The sequence below is a fragment of the Pygoscelis adeliae genome, unplaced genomic scaffold (assembly GCF_000699105.1).
Source record: "Pygoscelis adeliae isolate BGI_AS28 unplaced genomic scaffold, ASM69910v1 Scaffold155, whole genome shotgun sequence".
Lineage (NCBI taxonomy): Eukaryota > Metazoa > Chordata > Aves > Sphenisciformes > Spheniscidae > Pygoscelis > Pygoscelis adeliae.
Genome location: NW_008824932.1, coordinates 4033121 through 4051048, shown reverse-complemented (window position 1 = coordinate 4051048; position 17928 = coordinate 4033121). Strand labels below are relative to the sequence as shown.

Below are 17928 nucleotides of genomic sequence, written 5' to 3'. Positions count from 1 at the left end.
TGGGGAAGGGGTTGAACAGGTACAGCGGGAAGGGGAAGAAGCTGAGGCAGTGATAAGGGCGTTGTGAAACTCTACTATTTGGGAACAGGCTTTCCTGTCGCTGCTGGGAGTATGACTTGTCCGTGTGACAGCCCCCCCTTTGTGGGGAAGATCTGAACTGGACGTGCAGCAGGAGTTTGGAAACATCCATCTCTCAGATAACAGGCCGTTGGTACTTTTGCCTCCAGAGTATCTCTAGGACTGGCCGGCAGGTCCCATGCAATAGCCCTTTTCTCCCAAGTGCATTTACTTGCTTGGCCTGAACGTTACATGGACACCACATACTGCAGTGTTTTACCTGGAGCAGCGAGGCGAGAGAGGCCCTTTTCACAATCTGTTAGTACTACCTCCTGAGCCGCTTCTCAAGGCAGGGGATACTGTGTGTCACCCAGGTTTTGCAGAGAAGCATAAACAGGTTTTGCCTATGCTCTACCACAGGAGTGAATCCACCCTGCCCCATGCCCCAAAGCCAGCAGCCACCGTGCGTTCCGTCTCGGGCACTGAAATCTGTTATTTCCAACCTAACGTTGTGGCCGGTGCCCAGCACTGGGTGCTTTTCCTCTTGGTTTCAAAGGCGCTGGGATTTCAGCCCCGGGCACAACTCCCAGTTCTGACAGTTTTCCCGTGGACTCTGGGGAGTTCGCTTGGGATGCGGTCCTTTAAGTTGCTGAGGGTGGAAGGCATCTTCCAGTGGAAGGCAGAATCATCTCTATACAGCTTCTCTCACACCGTGGGCCCTTGTCTCCTTTTTGCTTCAGTTTTCAGCACCAAAAAGTCAGTTCAGTTCTGACACTCATAGCTTGCTTTAGCACTAGAACCTGTTTCGTTCCAATTTGAGTCAAATTAAAAAAAAAAAAAAGATACAAAGCACAGGTATTTTTTACGCTTAATAAGTAACAAAAAGTGCATGATTTTTGCCTATTTTTGTTTTATATTTATGAAAAATGAAGACCTTTTGACGCCTTCAGAATCAACACAGGAATATCGAACATCAGGTATGAACGAAATGACTGCATAAGAAGTAAGCAGAATTGTGCATCGAGAGCTTTAAGATTTCCTTTGACCGCTGCCACTGAACTGTGGCAAATTTAGGCAAAAATTATTTACTATTTTCAAAAGTGGGACTAGTCTGGATCTCTGTGTTTTAGAACTCTTCTAGCTAGAATATGGGAACAACAATTTGGACTCTGTGCCTCAAAGAAGTGAATAGTCTTACTATGTGCAAAACATTTGAGATTCTCATATGGGAATGTGTATATAAATTGTCTTTTATTGTTAAATTGTAAAAACTGCATGGTTTCGAGAAATAACAATATTAGATTAATTCATTCTAGCAATTGAGGGAGCAGAAGGGGGCAGTCAGATCAGGAAATCAAGGTTTAACAGTGGATTAAATCAATAAAAGTTATTGAAAATTTGGAAAATGAGGAGGGGGGGGTATGTAACCTATATCTTAATTTAAGCATTCTTGTTCATTCTGTTCCAAGATATTCCAGAGTACACATTGACTAATGAATTTTGCCGTAAACATTTTCTAATTGGAGTCCTGCTGCGGGAGGTTGGTTTTGCCTTGCAAGAAGACCAGGATATTAGGCACTTAGCTTTGGCTGTGCTTAAAAACTTAATGGCAAAGCATTCATTTGATGATCGATACGCAGAGCCGGTAAAAAAACTGTTTGTTTATTCTTTTTTCATTTGCTAGTCATACAGTAGCTAAACATATATGAAACTTCCTTAGCCACTAGCGTACGTTAATTAGTTTCTTCAGGATTATGCTGTATCTTTTATTTTTTAGGCAAAACAAGCACAAATTGCCAACCTGTACATGCCGCTCTATGGAATGCTCTTGGACAATATGCCAAGGATTTACATGAAGGATATGTTCCTTTTCAATATCAATACTTCCAATCAGGTAATTAATGTGATTTTTTTCAGAACACTGAAACGATCAAACTGAGGTCTGACCCGGTCAATCTGGTGGGAAGAGGTCCAAGTTTATGCTGATCACAAATTCGCTAACGAAACGCGGTTCTGAAAATGCTGGTTTGTTTGCACCCGCAATGTTTAATTCGGAAGGTCTCGATTTGCAGAGCACCTGCAGGGCCCCGGGAGTCTGTACTGGCAGGGTACAGACCGTGGGTCTGGAACAGACCCAGGACACTGGCTGCTCCGGGGCAGGACCTGGGCTCCTCGGGGGCTGGAAACTCAAAGTAAGAGGTTTGCAGCCCCAGCCAGTCCGTCAGGTACCTCTGCCCTGGTGCCGCAGGCGGGGGGCTGAGGACCCCGGCCTCAGGCAGGTCCCTTGGCAGGCGGCTGGGAGACGTTGTTGTAAATAAAAACTCCCATCGCCCACAGATTCTTTGCAGGGTTACATCGTGAACCTACAAGCAGCTTCACTGGTACAACAGAGGGACCGTGAACTCTGCCAGGAGGCAGAGGGAATGCATACAAGTAGCTGAAGAAGGGGAGGGGTACAGAAACATCATAAAACAGCTTTACCACCACAGAAAATGTCTGTATAAACGGCGCATGTGGAGGAGCACGTTTGTTTATTTGTTAAAAGATTAGATGTGTTATAATCATAGCCCTGCTTTAAGAACTAGAAACAGGTTTCTGCAGGGCTGTTGTGTCTTTCAGTCCTTCCAGCAAACGAGCCCGTTTCATCTGGTCATTGCTAGGAGCAGTTAATGGTCCTTTCCCAGTGCTGTGGTAGTGTTCGAGAAGCAAGCACAGTTAGACTTGATCTGTCCTTTGCAACTTCAATTATGAGAGGGTTTCATACTGCAGGTAACTACTCGGCGTATTATGGCAAGCCTTGCTCTTTTAAGGCTGTCACGTCTAAACAACTGAGAGTAGGTTTTCAGGCTCAGTGTCTAAGAAAAGCCTGTCGGGTGTGCTGTGGTCATGAAAGTTATGAGTGATACCCTTCACTGGAGTTTGTTCTGTTTCTTTCAAAATACAGGGATCTAGGGATGACTTGAGCACGGCCGGAGGATTTCAGAGCCAGACAGCAATGAAACACGCAAACTCTGTGGACACGTCCTTCTCCAAAGATGTTCTGAACTCTATAGCAGGTATAAATGACAGATTGAACACGCACACAGGTAGATTTCCGTGTATCTCAATCCATCGTGCTTTCTGCTTTAGTATTCACGGAGGATATCATTAACCCATTTTGTACGATATTCAGGGAAACATGGTGTGCAATGTTTCTCTTCCCTTTGGGTGTTTTTGGATTGATTTTTATTTTTCTTGTGAAGCCGCTCTTCTTCCGCCGGCTTCACTTACTCTCCTGCTTTGGAATGATGCCAGCATTCAGGCTCTCACAAATCCCTGTGCCCGAGTTCGTTCTTGTAGTCTCTGCCTCACTTAAGAATAGTTCCAAAGTTTCTCCTGAAAACTCCTGAAGTCTCTTGGAGGCAAGTATTCTTAGTTTTTCCAGGCTTAATGGGAGGGTAGAAACACAACTTACTGTGTTCACTTCCTCCAAAGCCCGTTTCCAAATTCAGGGAAGTGCATGGGCATCTTTCCACTGATTTTTGTGGCTTTAGGTCAGGCCTTACGGAACGCAACAGGCCATTTTAATGTCACGAATAATGGCGAACTGAATCATTTTACTTCACCTGGTTGCATGTTTTCAGTACTAAAAATAGCCATCGATAGCTTTGCTATTGGAAGTTCAAAGCACTGGTGTCAATCCAGCATGTGACATAATTTTAAGTTTTCCATTTTTCTTGTTAGTTTTTGTATCCATAAATGTTTTAGTTTAGCATGTTTGCTATGACTTTCATTTACAGCCTTTTCATCAGTAGCTATCTCTGCAGCAAACCATGCTGACTCCAGAGCTTCCTTAGCAAGTCTTGAATCTAACCCAAGTACCAATGAAAAAAACAGTGAGAGAACTGACACGTGTGAAAAGGTACATGTGCAAATGTTGAAAACGGTTACTAGAGGTAGAAACCTATCGCTATACTTACCCTTTTGCTGTCAATTCAACAGATCATGAGACCTTTGTCTTTGATTGGATCAACTCTTCGTTTTGACAAGTTGGATCAAGCTGAAACTCGAAGCCTTCTTATGTGTTTCCTTCACATCATGAAAACCATTTCAGAAGGTAAGAAAATGTGCACTCGCTGCCTAACTTACGTTGTTGTAAAATATTGTGAATGCTGAATCCAAACAAACATTAAATAAGAATAATTATCAGTGTATTTTACAGGCTTTGGGTCAAGTTCAATTCCCTGTAACAGATACATAATATATTTTAATATCTCCCTTTAGACGCGCTGATCTCCTACTGGTTGCGAGCACCATTCTCAGAAATAACAGACTTTTTCAGCATTTTAGAGTAAGTTCATTTTGTGGTTGGTTGATTTTTTGTTAAATGATGATGTTCTAAAGTGACTGCTGCAAATAATTTCTCTTTGGGTTTGTCCACCTAGTGGAATAGGCTGAGATACCTCTTGTATCTTAGATGATTTTGCCATAATCTTCCGAAGTCGTAATGAGACATTACTGATAAAATCCATATCCTCCAATGTGTTGGTCATTTCCATGAACAGGGGGCATAATGCTTTGAGTGTTCCTCCTAAAAGAGATTTTCGTAGTAGTTTCCCCATTTGGGGTTGAGATTCTATTCCTCTCTTGAGAAAAGTATTTAGCTCCCCAAAACTTCCAAACCAGAAGAAAAGCCATGTAACGTAGGATTACCTGCTTTTCACATCTCCAAGGTGGTTTGCTCAGTCTATGCATGTCTGCAGAATCCACGTGGGTAGCTGTTTTCAGAATTTCCTCACCGTCTCGTAAGTGAAATGCGAGTTATTTAACTTCAAGTGGTGAAGAAGCAATGCTTTTGCAGCCAAGTCTTTGCCTTTGCCTCCTCACCAAGCAGGAATCTTCAGCCATGGAGAAAGGGAACAAGGGTGCGGAAAGCGGTGCCGCATCTTGTGCATCCCTAGGCTGGGAGCTGCTGCATTCTATTCTCTTTGCTTACTAGGTGCATATGCCACAGGTCTCTTCGAGGCACTAAGATTCAGCATTTTTTCGTAATTAGGAAGCCATTCATAGACATAAAATGTGTTGTTTTATCTTTCAGGGTTTGTCTGCAAAATTTCAGATATCTAGGAAAACGCAATATTGTAAGGTAATTCTCTAGTTATAGACTGTATGTTACAGTATTTAAATATTGCTGCATTACATTAGGCTTAAATGGGGTTAACAGTGTATCTATCAGTTTTCTCCTGAAAGCATCAGTCTGACATACTGAAGCCAATGTATGCTTCATTTTTTCTTCTATGCAAACAATGTTATCGTGATGTTCTGGACACCTGACTGCATATCTGGTGTAAAAGATGAATTGCATGTGATGATATGATAACCACTATTGCATTTATAACCCCAAATACTGGGCCACTCTCAAGCATATTTCTGTGCATAGGCCAAACGAAGGAACTTGAACACTGTATTTTCCATCCATATAATGGAAAGAACAGTTTTAATGGGCGTAGATAAATGTTCCACAGCGATAAAAAAAAATAACCTTCTGTCTCTACCTGCTCTCTGAAAAAACATGAGATCGTGTTCCAGCTGTGAAATGTGAAATGCACACTTTGTCTCAGCTGATGTTTCATTTTTAATTTAACGTTACCGCTGTGGACTTGTCTACATGTCATACTGCGGGAAAACGAAAGGTCACCAGGTGGATCAGTTCATGCTCCATGGCAGGTTTTGTCAGGCCTGTGTTTAATCTTCAGAGGCATGGCAAAATCAATGTCACGTTCCATAACAGATTTAACAGTTATTTTCTCTTAACAGGAAAATTGCTGCTGCTTTTAAGTTTGTTCAGGCCACCCAGAATAATGGAACCCTTAAAGGTTCGAACTCCTCTGGCCAGGCATCGGGTCTGCTCTCACAATGGTAATGACACGTTGTATTATTAACTCCTATAAAACCACAATCTTTGTTGTCATCTTCCAGCCTTCATACAGTCACAGGGTTGACTGAAAAGAGGTTGACATGACGTGTAACGCGTTTCAGAGCCCTCAAAGCCGTAAACCGTAAAAGAATTGAGTCCCTTTAACTTCAGCTTGACTTATAAGCTGTTGTTTAATATGCTAAGAAGGGTCTTAGTTACTGTCAATATTGTTAAGTATCGCAGAAACAGTAGCTGCTGTTTTCAGCTCAAATCCCTATCTGAAAGATAATCCACAATCTTCCCCAACCTGAAGGAATTCATAGGTCTGCAACCTTATGCTTTCATGGAATCTTACTGCTTTAGGGGTAAGTATCTATGGATGCACTTACAGTATCGAGGGATTCGTTTCTCCCCAGTAACCCGGGCTTGCGGAGGGGGAAAGTAATCTAGCAACACAAAGTCAAACTTAAGACTAGGTTTGCTTGACACCCATCTTCTTTCTTCCACGCTGCTTAGCGTAGCATAGTCCTATACTGTTCCGTCCATGTTGCCGGTTAGAGAATCTTTCTTTCCTAGTCTTTTTTTCCTCCATCTTCCTAGTCTAAACATCGCAAGATTTAATCATTTTCATGGACTGCACGGTAATAAGCTGCAGGTGCAGCACATCTTTAATAATCTTTTGGATCCTTTTAGGGGAAAGTGGGATCCTTTTCATGTTAATACTGTAAAACTCTAGAGAGAAAGCAAACTTTTGACTCTGCAGCTTGTGGTTGTATCTAAGAGCATGGTGAGAAAGTCCCCCCTCCTCGTGAGCTTGGATCATCGACTTTTCTCATTTACGTATAGCTAGAATATGCTCACCATTATAAGTATGTATCTTGGAATGGAACAGCGGGGAGAAAAGATGCTTTCTCTGCCGTACTTCTTTCCTTGTTCCTCTACGGTGCGGTTTTCAAGAAGCGGCGCTGATTTCATTACCCCAGCTGGAACTGGCAAGCAGCCTTTAGGCGACTGCTGCTTTGTTGCACGTTTGCAGATGAACCAACATGGTGGCAATCCAGAAAATAAAGTCACGTTTCTGCTGTCTCCAGGGCCTTCGCGCTTTACCCCCTGGCAGATCAGCATTTGTTGTCCAAATGGCTGTTTGTTTGGCCTGTTGTGATACAGAGCTTTTTTGGATGATGAGTCGAGAGTTGAAGTATTGCTGGTGATCAGCTCTAACTTGCACTTACATTTACGTATTTCAGGTTGCTGAAACGTTCATGTGAAACCAGACTTTCTACCGCCCACCCAAAAAAACCCCCTTGAGATCAAATTTCCACATGTTTCCAATCCACTAGTTTGCCAGGATGTCACCCAAATCCTTCCACTGTGACCATTAATGGAAGACTGTATCACATCGACTGGCAAAAGTCTGGCCATCAATTCCGTACCTGTGTTAGGAACTTTTTTGGGTTTTAAATCTGAAATTTTAATTTTCTAACTTTAAATCTAAAATTTTAATTTTCTAACTTATTTTTGTAAAAATAACCAACATAAAAGAGGGTTTAGCTAGGTGCAGGAAGTAATTCCGTCCTAGAATATTTTGAAATTATGCAAATTTAGGAAGCTACATTTTTTTAAAAGAAATTAAATAAAAGTGTATTTTACTAAGTGACCTGAATTTTGAGAGATGTTAAATCTTGCTCAATTCTATAGTGGTTACAAATCCAAAATCCTTTCAAAAATTATGATAGGCATTGGTATTTTAGTTCTAAGCTTCTCATTATAAATTAATGATGTGTTTGTCAGCATCAAAGAGGGTTAAAAGAACACATACATATGCACGTGCATATTTTTACTGTCATTGTCGGTTTGTCATCTTTTTTTTTCCCCTCATAGAAGCTGTATTAGTTCTTTCGTGGGCAGGATACATTTTTCTTGTATTCCGAGTTAACAGACCTCATCTCAGTTTCTCTTCACCCAAAGGCAGTTTTCTAAACATCAGCCAGCTATTTAAGCTGATGCTTTTTTCCAGTGCTCAATGAGTGTTTTGTCTCCTGTGATCTCAAGAAATCACAGCACATCTGTTTGTTTTGTCCACCTCACTGACTTTCTTCTTCATCTTAGTTTCTCTGAAAAATTTTGCATCGGTTTGTTTAACTTAGCCTTTGAGAAGTGCTGCAGAGAATTCTGACACGGAAAAATTCTGTATAGGCATGATAGTTTGTTCTTTGTTTCTGTTTTTTAATGGTACCTTTCAATTTCAGGATGCATTCTGCTTCTAGTCACGATGGCCACAAGCATCACAGATCTCAAACGTTACCAATAATCCGTGGCAAAAATGCACTTTCTAACCCCAAACTCTTGCAGATGATAGACAGCAGCACTGCAAGTAAGTACAAAAAATTATTTACTTCCCGCCGGAATTCTATGGGGTTCGGATCAGGCTCTATACCATTAAATCTGTCTTCATGAGTGCCAGTGAAAGACAGCCCAAAGAGGAGAGCCTAAATATAAATAGAACTGCTGACTCTGCCTTTTTTTCAGGAGACTAAGAAATCTGAGCTTAAATTTGGTCAAAGTTCATTTAGAAACAAAATTAATTACAATAACCTGACATATTTAAATAGCCTTAATGACAAGTTATTCCCCGCTTCCCGGCATCTCTTGCATCTATGGTTATGTACCTTGCTGTACAAGCAGATGTACACTGGCTGAAATATTACGTTTATTAGACGCAGCAATAAAAGTGATCTTTCATGACAGAAGGTTCTTTAAATTATGAGATCGAAGTCATCTGTCCCACTTTCTGATGAGGTTTCTCTCTTCCTTTGTGGACAAACAGAATGACGATGAAAGAATATACTTGCATGAAAGAATATACTGGCATCACTGGTGCAGCTGGTAAAAGTTGACTCAAATTCCCTCTCCTTTCATCTCCTGTGAGCAGTTTTCTTCAAAATACCCCTTCGGTTAAATGTGCAGTTAGGCCCCCATCTCTACTGTGCTGAGACTTAATGCCCAGGTTGCAGAATTACATCATCTTTAATTACACTCGGAAGGTTGTTTGTCATCTTGCTTTTTATATGTTGCAGGCAGCTCCAATGAAACGGACATTGTACAGTATGTAGACACAGAGGCAAACATCGCTACAGAAGTTTCCCTCACAATCCTTGACCTGTTGTGTCTTTACACTCTGAATCACCAGGTACGTTTTGCTGTTTCATTTTCTGCTTGAACTGGTGCCCTGTGGGAAACGTGGTGGAAGGAAGGCCTGGGGGAGCAGGCACACAGAAGACTTGAAATGCCTGAGGCGGCAGGATGGGGAAATAAGATATGCCAGCCCTCGATTTTAAGAAGGAATTGACTCGTAGTACCCAAACTGAATAGAAGGCTGTGGAAGAGCATCCTGTGTATCCAGGGCTATGCACAGCCCTGCTCTGCGTGAAAGTGTAGTGCATCTACTAATACATCACCTTACCTGAACCATGCTTATCCCACTAGATTTCAGAGACTTTAGACAAAAGATTTCCGAACTGCTTATCATCTGTATCTCTTCAAGTCAGCAGGTGGATCCTCTGCCTCTTTAAAAATTGCTCTACAAATATTGGCCCAGATGGCTTGCTGAAGGTCTCGCAGCTACAATACAGCAGGCAGCTCCTTTTAGAGTTAGTGTCTCCTTTCTGCCACCCTAGCCCTTAAATCTAGTGTATGCCATCCACAAGTAGGAGTACAGGCATAGGAAAGTGCTGTCCTTGAAAAACTGCAAGTAAAAAGAGTCTGCAGCAAGCTGGGAATGCCTCATCCGCAGAGATTTTACATGGAAAAAAGCATCTCCCTAGGAACACTCCGATGTACAGTCCAGCAGATCCTTCTTCTCTTTATTCGCTTTAATAACCAGAATGTCCTGTCTTGTCTGTGAACTTTTCAGAGGCAGCTCCAGCAATCTGATTGCCAGAATGCATTGATGAAGAAAGTCTTTGACACGCACATGCTCTTTTTGCAAATCAACCAGTCAGCTGTGGCTCTCAAGCACGTCTTTGCGGCCCTGCGGCTGTTTGTAGGCAAGGTAACTATGGTTTTATTCTGTTAGTCTGACCTATTAAGATGTTGCAGCAAGTGCAGCTTGAGGACAGTTGGGTACTTTCAAAGAGTTCTGAACTTCACTGTGTTAATGCTCATTCCTGACAAAGATGATCTGATTTATTGCTGATTAAAAGTGAGAAGTTCACAATATCTGAAAAATCAGTCCTGTTCTGGAAAATTAAAAATTTACTAAGAAAGTGAAACTTGTAAAGTAACTAGATAAGTAATGTCCAGGTCTGTGGTATCTGGCTATGTCATTGGCTTTCATGCTTTTACCACCCGTGGAAGAAAGCTTGAAACCCTAGAGATCCATGGTCTTCATGGCAGATACCTGGGTTGCAGAATCCAGTGGTAAATGATTACAGCTGTCCTCCGAGGAGCTAGCAGGAGAGTATTCCGTACACTTCACCAGAAGTTCATCCAAACTAATACAGTTTTACAAATACCTTGTTTGCAACATAGAAACGTGCTTGTGTGTCAAACTGTTTATTTGCTTGCGTTGCACAGATGTAAATGGTCATGGGCAGTTAGACACTTTGCGCCAACTGCAAAGGCTGCACAATTTCCAAGTCATGGACTTAGATGAGATCCTCTTAAAACTAACCAGAATGTAGCACACAATTGCTATGGGGAAGCGAGAATAAGCAAGGCTGGCCTGACCTCCCAGATGTTTCTATGAAACACAACAGTGTAGATGACTTTAAACCATGTGGCCTCCTTCTGGTTGTTATCTCAGGGGAAAGGAGGAAGTCACGCTTCTCCCAGTAACGTAGCTTGAGGACATGGGGGAAATACAAAGTAAACCATCCACAGACAGCTTTAAATTACATACCAGACAGTCAGGAACGGAAGAACTCTGTGCAGTGGGGAGGATGAATAAATATCCTGGATCGCCCTTTTCATTCATCCGGTAGCTCTCGGGATTGAATCCTCTCTTCGTAGTTCTGTGGGAACAGGGATCAGTCGTGGTTCCTGCAGCAGAACCTCTCGGGCGGTGCTTGAGATCTGTAGCCAATATGTACATCTTCCACCTCTCCTCAATGTGTCTTCCGTTATATTCACCCTGCTGATAAATAGTAGGTATGGTCTGGAGAGCCATCCTTCACTCTCTGTTGTCTCCTGCTGTTCAAACCCTCGACCGCTGGAAGTTCACTGGCTTTGCTACTCGAAGTATCTTCTTTCTCCTGAACAGCTTTTATAGTAGCGCAGAACCCCACGCACGCTTTTCCCCGTTAGCTATTCTGCATTCCTTGCAGGTAGGCTGCTCTGCTTTTATGCTTGCTGTGTGCCAGCTGCTGTCCGGCCTTCCTGGAGGCCAGTTTGATTGTTGCATTGCATACGGTGTTTGTATGAAAACCTGCGTGAGGTTTTTACTTCACCTTAATTTGCACATGGGATTATGTTTAGCCGGTGGTTGATTTTTTCACTAAACCCTGGTGTGAATGAATATGGGAGAGAGAGTTGTTTTTACTGAAAGCTTAACAGAAACAAGTATTGACTCAGAATAACTTGTACCAAGGCCGGAGAGTAGCGCTAAACATATTCACACGTTTTTTTCGATAGTTCCCATCGGCATTCTTCCAAGGACAAGCAGATCTCTGCGGTTCACTCTGCTATGAAATCCTGAAGTGTTGTAACCATAGATCCCGTTCAACTCAGACAGAGGCATCTGCTCTTCTTTATTTTTTCATGAGAAAGAACTTTGAATTTAACAAGCAGAAATCAATAGTCAGATCCCATCTACAGGTAAGTGAAGTGTGAAGATCACCAGTATTTAGCTGATGCGCGTTGGTTTTTATCATTATTATTTTTATGCATGGTAGCAAAGCAATTCTTTTGGAGTCCTCAGACAGGCACTTCTCTGTGGCAGCTTGATTTTCCTGCCAAGTCTGAAGACATTGGGCTGGATTCTCTGCTGTTCTCGGGCTGCTCGGCTCTGTTCCAGGGAGAGACAACAGCTGTGAATGTAGCCGCATAGCCAATAAATAGCCAGATAAGCGGCTATTCTTGATTCGGGTGCATTGCTTACAGCAGTGAGAACATAGCTGATGAAGGAACTAAACAGGATCTGACAGTATAGTAACAGAAATGTAAAGTCCAGTAACAATGCGCTTACACTGCAAAACGCGAGCAATTACAAACGTTGGAAAGATTGCTCTCAGTCCTTGTGTTTGTATATGTTATCTTCTTAAGACAGGTATGAAAGTGCATCTGCTAGCCTGGTACATCAAGTCATACTAAAATAGGGATTAAAAACTATTCAGAACCTGATTTTCTTTACTAATTGCACCCTGTGTTTGCTCCCCCCTGTGCAGCTCATCAAAGCAGTGAGCCAGCTGATAGCGGATGCGGGGATTGGCGGATCTCGTTTTCAACATTCACTTGCAATTATAAATAATTTTGCTAATGGAGACAAGCAGATGAAAGTAAGAAACATTTTTTTGTCAATCACTGCCTCTTGCAAAAGGTCAACAATTTCAGAGGAGCAAGTGCTTCAGTGAATAAAATTGCTGGCTTTTATTAGACAGTGATTTATGCATTCACAGTGTGCCTTTTTCAGGCAGCCTGAAATTCATGAAAATGTTTGCGACTCAGAAGCTTGATAATTGAAAATAATTTTTAAAACAAAAAAGAGAGATTTTTATTTGAAAATTGTATTATTTGTTATTGACTGCTTATTTTGTTCATTTGCCTGATGTCAGAGAAGGTATCGTGCTTTGTGACCGATGAAACACAATTGCAGTTGACAGATAATTTTTAGTCTACAAACTGTCCCTTGAGTCTGTTCAGTAAATGTGTAGCAAAAGCATGCCCAACAGTTGGGTTTTGTAACAGCTTGCTAACCCCCTGAAAAAGGCACTTAGCTCTTAGATTAGTTACCATTGCTATTATATTCATTGTCTGTACTAAAGGTATTGGAAGAGGATTCCAATTTTTAATTTTTACAATTCTGTCCAACCATTTGTCAACGTGCGTTTTGAATTTTATACTTGGGAGGTGTTTTTCCTTCTCTGAAGGTGACTTTAGGGTATCTCCACTGAGGTTAATAATAAAGTTAGTGTAAGCAAATCGGTAGAAAATTAGCATAAGTAATTTGATGTCTTATTTAATACGATGCAGTTACAATTGTATTTGTTTCCCAAGTCCAGCTTTGGTTTCCCAGCACTGCAGTCAGTCACACCACTTCTGTGTCACACTCATTTCTGTGTGACGTAGAGGAGGGAGCATTTAATTTCATTTAATTTTTCTGGACGTTTTGACTTTTAAACAAAGGGAACGAGGGGGAAAAAGTCTGAAAATAGAAATGTGTTTCATTGCCCATCTGAAAAAGAGAAACCGCAGAGCTGAGTTACATATGTTGAGAACAGCTGATATGAGTAATACGAGGACTCTGTTTTAATCTTGCGCAGTGTGAGAAGAGCCAGACTGTTGTGCTTCATTCACTGCGGTGAAACATGCTGTGAGTGTAGTTAAGCAGGACTATCTAGAGCGCACGGTGCTGTTTGTCAGCTGAAAGTGCACGAGGATCCGGTTCCCGATCCAGTACGCAACCGAGGAACAAATGTTTCCGTTTGCTGACTTGAGCGGAGTTGCTGCGTACGGACAGTGGTACAGCTGACTGGCTGGGATATCTAGTAGGTGCTGTGACACATCAGTAAAAAAAGGTCAAGGATTTGTGTACAATGTGTACGTACTGTGGAACTGTGACTCTGCTTCGAAGCCTACTGAATTGGGGAAGGGGAAAGAAGGTCTTCCGTAAGCAGGACTTTAGCTCGTTCAGGGGTGCTGCGTGTGGCTCTGTGGATGGTTTTAGTGATGTATTGCTTATCTTTCCCAAAGAACGTTAATTTCCCAGCAGAGGTGAAGGATCTGACCAAACGCATCAGAACGGTTTTAATGGCCACAGCTCAGATGAAGGAGCATGAGAAAGACCCTGAGATGCTTGTGGATCTGCAGTACAGCCTAGCAAATTCGTATGCCAGCACACCTGAATTACGTAGGACGTGGCTTGAAAGCATGGCCAAGATTCACGCAAGAAACGGAGATTTATCAGAGGTAATGTAAATAAATGAATAGGAAATCCACTTGTCTTTAGGCTGAGATGTTCTGATCAAAAGGGCTCTGAAAGACAGACAACAGTAGTGATTTAAGAGAATCATACAGTGCCTCCCATATGCTTGAAATTAGAGGAAGACAGGTTTGAAAAACACCTAGAAATGTGATGTGCTCGTTATCCCAGTTTGCCTAATCGTGACTGCCTGATACGTGCTGGAGCAAGACTTGAAAATGTCTGACGGGGAAGCTGTGGTCAGTATCGCGTTAGCGTCTCTGCTGCTTAACCCTAACAGGCACAGTAGGTGTAGCGTAGATGAGGTTATGAGCAGTGCATAACTTAAATAAAGGATTTTCTTCTCCCCCGCTACGGCATAGCAGAGGAGCTTCGTTTATAAGGCATTGTCCTTCTCATCAAAAATTAAATGGGTGATGCAAAACTCCGGTGCATAACCCAGGAATATCTTGCTTACGAAGTAATCTTCATGGTTTTCTTGAGCAAATCTGTGCTTTTACCTAAGACATGTAGTGAAATTCACGCTCAGGAAGGACTTCGTCATTTAATCCTTTATTTTCTTAAATGGTTATATTAATTTTGTCTTCCCTTTTCTGCAGCATGACTTGACAGTGATGAAAGTAGGTGCTCCTTATCATATGTATGCTGTAAGTCCTACAGGGCACGTTAACGTAGACATGTATCTTGGTCTCTCGTTACAGGCTGCTATGTGCTATATTCATATCGCTGCTCTCATTGCGGAGTACCTGAAAAGAAAGGGTAAGATCAACGTATTCAAAACCAACTATGTGTCTATAAACATTATTGCTGAAAATAATTTTTGGCTGTCCTGCTTTCCTTCCTTATATATAAAGTATTCTTAAAGCTGCTTGAATTCTTCCCGAATATTTTATTTTTAAAATACATCATAAATGTTAGTCTTAGCACTGGAACAGTGAAAGTGTGTGTTTTGTGTAAAGAGGGTTAATTAAATGTTTAGTAAGCTAGTGCTAAAAGAGAATGCTTCACTTGTTAGTCTGTTGTTATTAAATATGCATGTATTAACACATACCAGTAGCGGTGTACTAATACCATCTTACACTATCATAGGTTACTGGAAAATGGAAAAGATTTGTACCTCACGTATGCTCCTGGAAGATGGTCAAGTCTCTGATAGTAATGTGTTACTAACAACTCACAATGGAGGAAGTGAGTGCTCTAACCGTGCCTGTTTATGGGTCGAATAACAGAAGCAGGGAATGAAATTACTGTTCTCCAGCTGATCTGGAAAAATACCTACCGAAGCGAAAATATGTGTAGTGCATGTTGATGGCTGTAATAATAGCAAGCAAGTAATGTCGGAAACATTGTCTGTAACTTTCCTGATGCTCTTTGGCTGGTTTGATGAATTGCTCAGGATGTCTCTGGCTAAGGGCTTTTTCAGCAAGAGAGCAGTCTGCTCTTCATGGGCAACAGGAATCCCTCTCAGGTCAATTGGTGTTTAGCACACAAATCCATGTCCAATTCCTTGACTAGCCGAAGCTGGGAGGGCACGGGGGCGGAATTAGTATCTGGTGATCCATATGTAACTTAGTATAGATAAACCTTTTTTTTTTTTTAATTCTGTGATGCATATTAGAGAAATAAAGTGCAGGCTTATATTATTAAATGCTTCTATGCCAGTGGTTATTTAGCTTATGAAATGTGTATTTCAAAGTAATTCTCAGCATGAGATATTTTAGCAATTTTCACAAAGAGCAATTTTTGGGGGCAAGGGCAAATATCTGGGGAAGAGAAAACTGTTAGTTTTGGAAAGACCATGGTTCTCCGGTACACTTGGAAGTGTCTGTGGGTGAGATGAAAAAATGCATCCTTTTAGAAGGAAGCTTTCTGTGAAGAGCAATAATTCGGAGATGGTTCACTAGCGGTAAAATACTTTGCATGAATAACAGATCACAGTAGGTGGAGTGAAGAACTTGTGGGTCATTTTAAACCTATGTTTAAATGATTTTCAAAACTTGACAGAAAGGAAGGAGCCCCTCTGTCTCAATGTGTAAAGGTTAGCTTTTTAATTGTGCCTTACTAGCATTCTCCTACTTTTAAATTGAACACGAACCGTGTCAGGAGTTCATCACCTCCACTGGCAGGTTTACCTTCGCCGTTCAAGAGCGGTAGTAAAATCTTTGTGGGTCAGACTCTGCCTGATCTGTAACGTGCAATGCCTGTGTAAGTTGTTCCTTCTGCGACCGTTGCACTAAGGCCCCAGCTTAGCAAATATTAAATGTAAGCTCGGTTTTAATCCTTGTGAGCCTTCCCATCAGCAGCTTCTGCCGCCGGCCTAAGCTTTCTCCAGGAGAGTCCCTCGGTTAGGCTGCGGTCGCACTGCTGACCCTGGGCAGGGTAAGGAGAGCCGCTGCCAGGGTGTCCTGGAGCCCAGCAAAGGCGCACCGCGCTCCGGAGCGTCCGTCTCCCCATCGGCTGCAGTGAGCTTGGGGCGACTGTGCCCCTCTCGCTTGGGAAACCTGACGGGTGGGACGAGTGCAGGTCCCAGCATGTAGCGGTAACCATCTGTCGGTCAGGCCAGGAGTCACAGCGCTGGTTTCACGAGTATAAATTGTCTCGCCTCAGCCTGCGATGGTAATTCCCGTATAGGTGAGTGTTGGCACGTGTAGTTTTGCAAGGACTGCCAGCACTGTACGGCTAAGGAACCGAAATGCCAAAGAGAGGAGTAAGATTGCATCAGGAAAATGTTATAGTTACCCTTTGCATGGACAGGTGGATTTATATCATAGAGAAAATGTGTAATAGTCTCATAAATTCAGTCAGTTCCATTTGTGCTTCCCATCACTTGGGCTGTGAAAAAAGTAACTGATCCAGTCAAACAAAATCTCTCAGTTTTAATGGCATCCAATAACTTTTTGAATTATCTGGTTATTCAGTCGCTAATTGACGTTGTTATGACTTGCACTTCAAGGCTTATTTTCCATGGGATGGCCTGCTTTTCTGAGCATTACCCCCAACATTAAAGAAGAAGGTGCTATGAAGGAAGACTCCGGCATGCAAGATACTCCCTATAATGAGGTCAGCAGCATTAACATTTATATACTTTTTCTATATTAACAGAGGGTGTTATTTCTAGTGGAAGCCTGTGCGTGTTGCAGCAAATTCTCGTGAGAGTGTACTTCACACGGTATTAAAAGGTGCACAGCTTTTGAGTGAAATGTCATAGCTGCTGTACGAAATAGCAGGGGTAGGTGTTTAGCTAACCAGAACATTAAGTACCAGAGCTGGAAGTCAGGGCAGGGGGGAGCCCACGAAGCAAACCCGTTCTTCTGAATGAGATGTCACGTATTCAAGTATTTTCATGTTACTGTTATTTCAGTTTTTTTATCTGAAGAGGAGCTAGGTCACCAATAACTGATTAAACATTGCATCATTGAAATAAATATTGCATCATTGAAATCCCCTCATCCCCCTGGATGAGGGGATCGAGTGCACCCTCAGTAAGTTTGCAGACGACACCAAGTTGGGCGGCAGTGTTGATCTGCTGGAGGGTAGGAAGGCTCTGCAGAGGGACCTGGACAGGCTGGATCGATGGGCCGAGGCCAACTGTATGAGGTTCAACAAGGCCGAGTGCCGGGTCCTGCACTTCGGCCACAACAAGCCCATGCAGCGCTACAGGCTTGGGGAAGAGTGGCTGGAAAGCTGCCTGGCGGAAAAGGACCTGGGGGTGTTGGTCGACAGCCGGCTGAACATGAGCCGGCAGTGTGTCCAGGTGGCCAAGAAGGCCAACGGCATCCTGGCCTGTATCGGAAATAGTGTGGCCAGCAGGAGCAGGGAAGTGATCGTGCCCCTGTAC

At 42.4% G+C, this 17928-nt stretch overlaps 1 protein-coding gene across 2 annotated transcripts in view; it reads left to right on the top strand.

Moving 5' to 3' along the window:
• DOCK10 (dedicator of cytokinesis 10) overlaps positions 1 to 17928 on the top strand; it is a 140464-nt gene that overhangs the window by 105599 nt on the left and 16937 nt on the right. For both annotated transcript variants that reach the window (XM_009325057.1, XM_009325059.1), the window contains exons 31-48: positions 990 to 1034; positions 1527 to 1702; positions 1835 to 1951; positions 3002 to 3113; positions 3837 to 3958; positions 4039 to 4153; positions 4321 to 4387; positions 5135 to 5182; positions 5854 to 5955; positions 8203 to 8331; positions 9035 to 9143; positions 9867 to 10004; positions 11585 to 11767; positions 12337 to 12447; positions 13862 to 14077; positions 14792 to 14849; positions 15180 to 15278; positions 17044 to 17150. In XM_009325057.1, the coding sequence (XP_009323332.1) occupies positions 990 to 1034; positions 1527 to 1702; positions 1835 to 1951; positions 3002 to 3113; positions 3837 to 3958; positions 4039 to 4153; positions 4321 to 4387; positions 5135 to 5182; positions 5854 to 5955; positions 8203 to 8331; positions 9035 to 9143; positions 9867 to 10004; positions 11585 to 11767; positions 12337 to 12447; positions 13862 to 14077; positions 14792 to 14849; positions 15180 to 15278; positions 17044 to 17150 (2054 nt within the window). The remainder of the gene's footprint in view (positions 1 to 989; positions 1035 to 1526; positions 1703 to 1834; positions 1952 to 3001; positions 3114 to 3836; positions 3959 to 4038; positions 4154 to 4320; positions 4388 to 5134; positions 5183 to 5853; positions 5956 to 8202; positions 8332 to 9034; positions 9144 to 9866; positions 10005 to 11584; positions 11768 to 12336; positions 12448 to 13861; positions 14078 to 14791; positions 14850 to 15179; positions 15279 to 17043; positions 17151 to 17928) is intronic.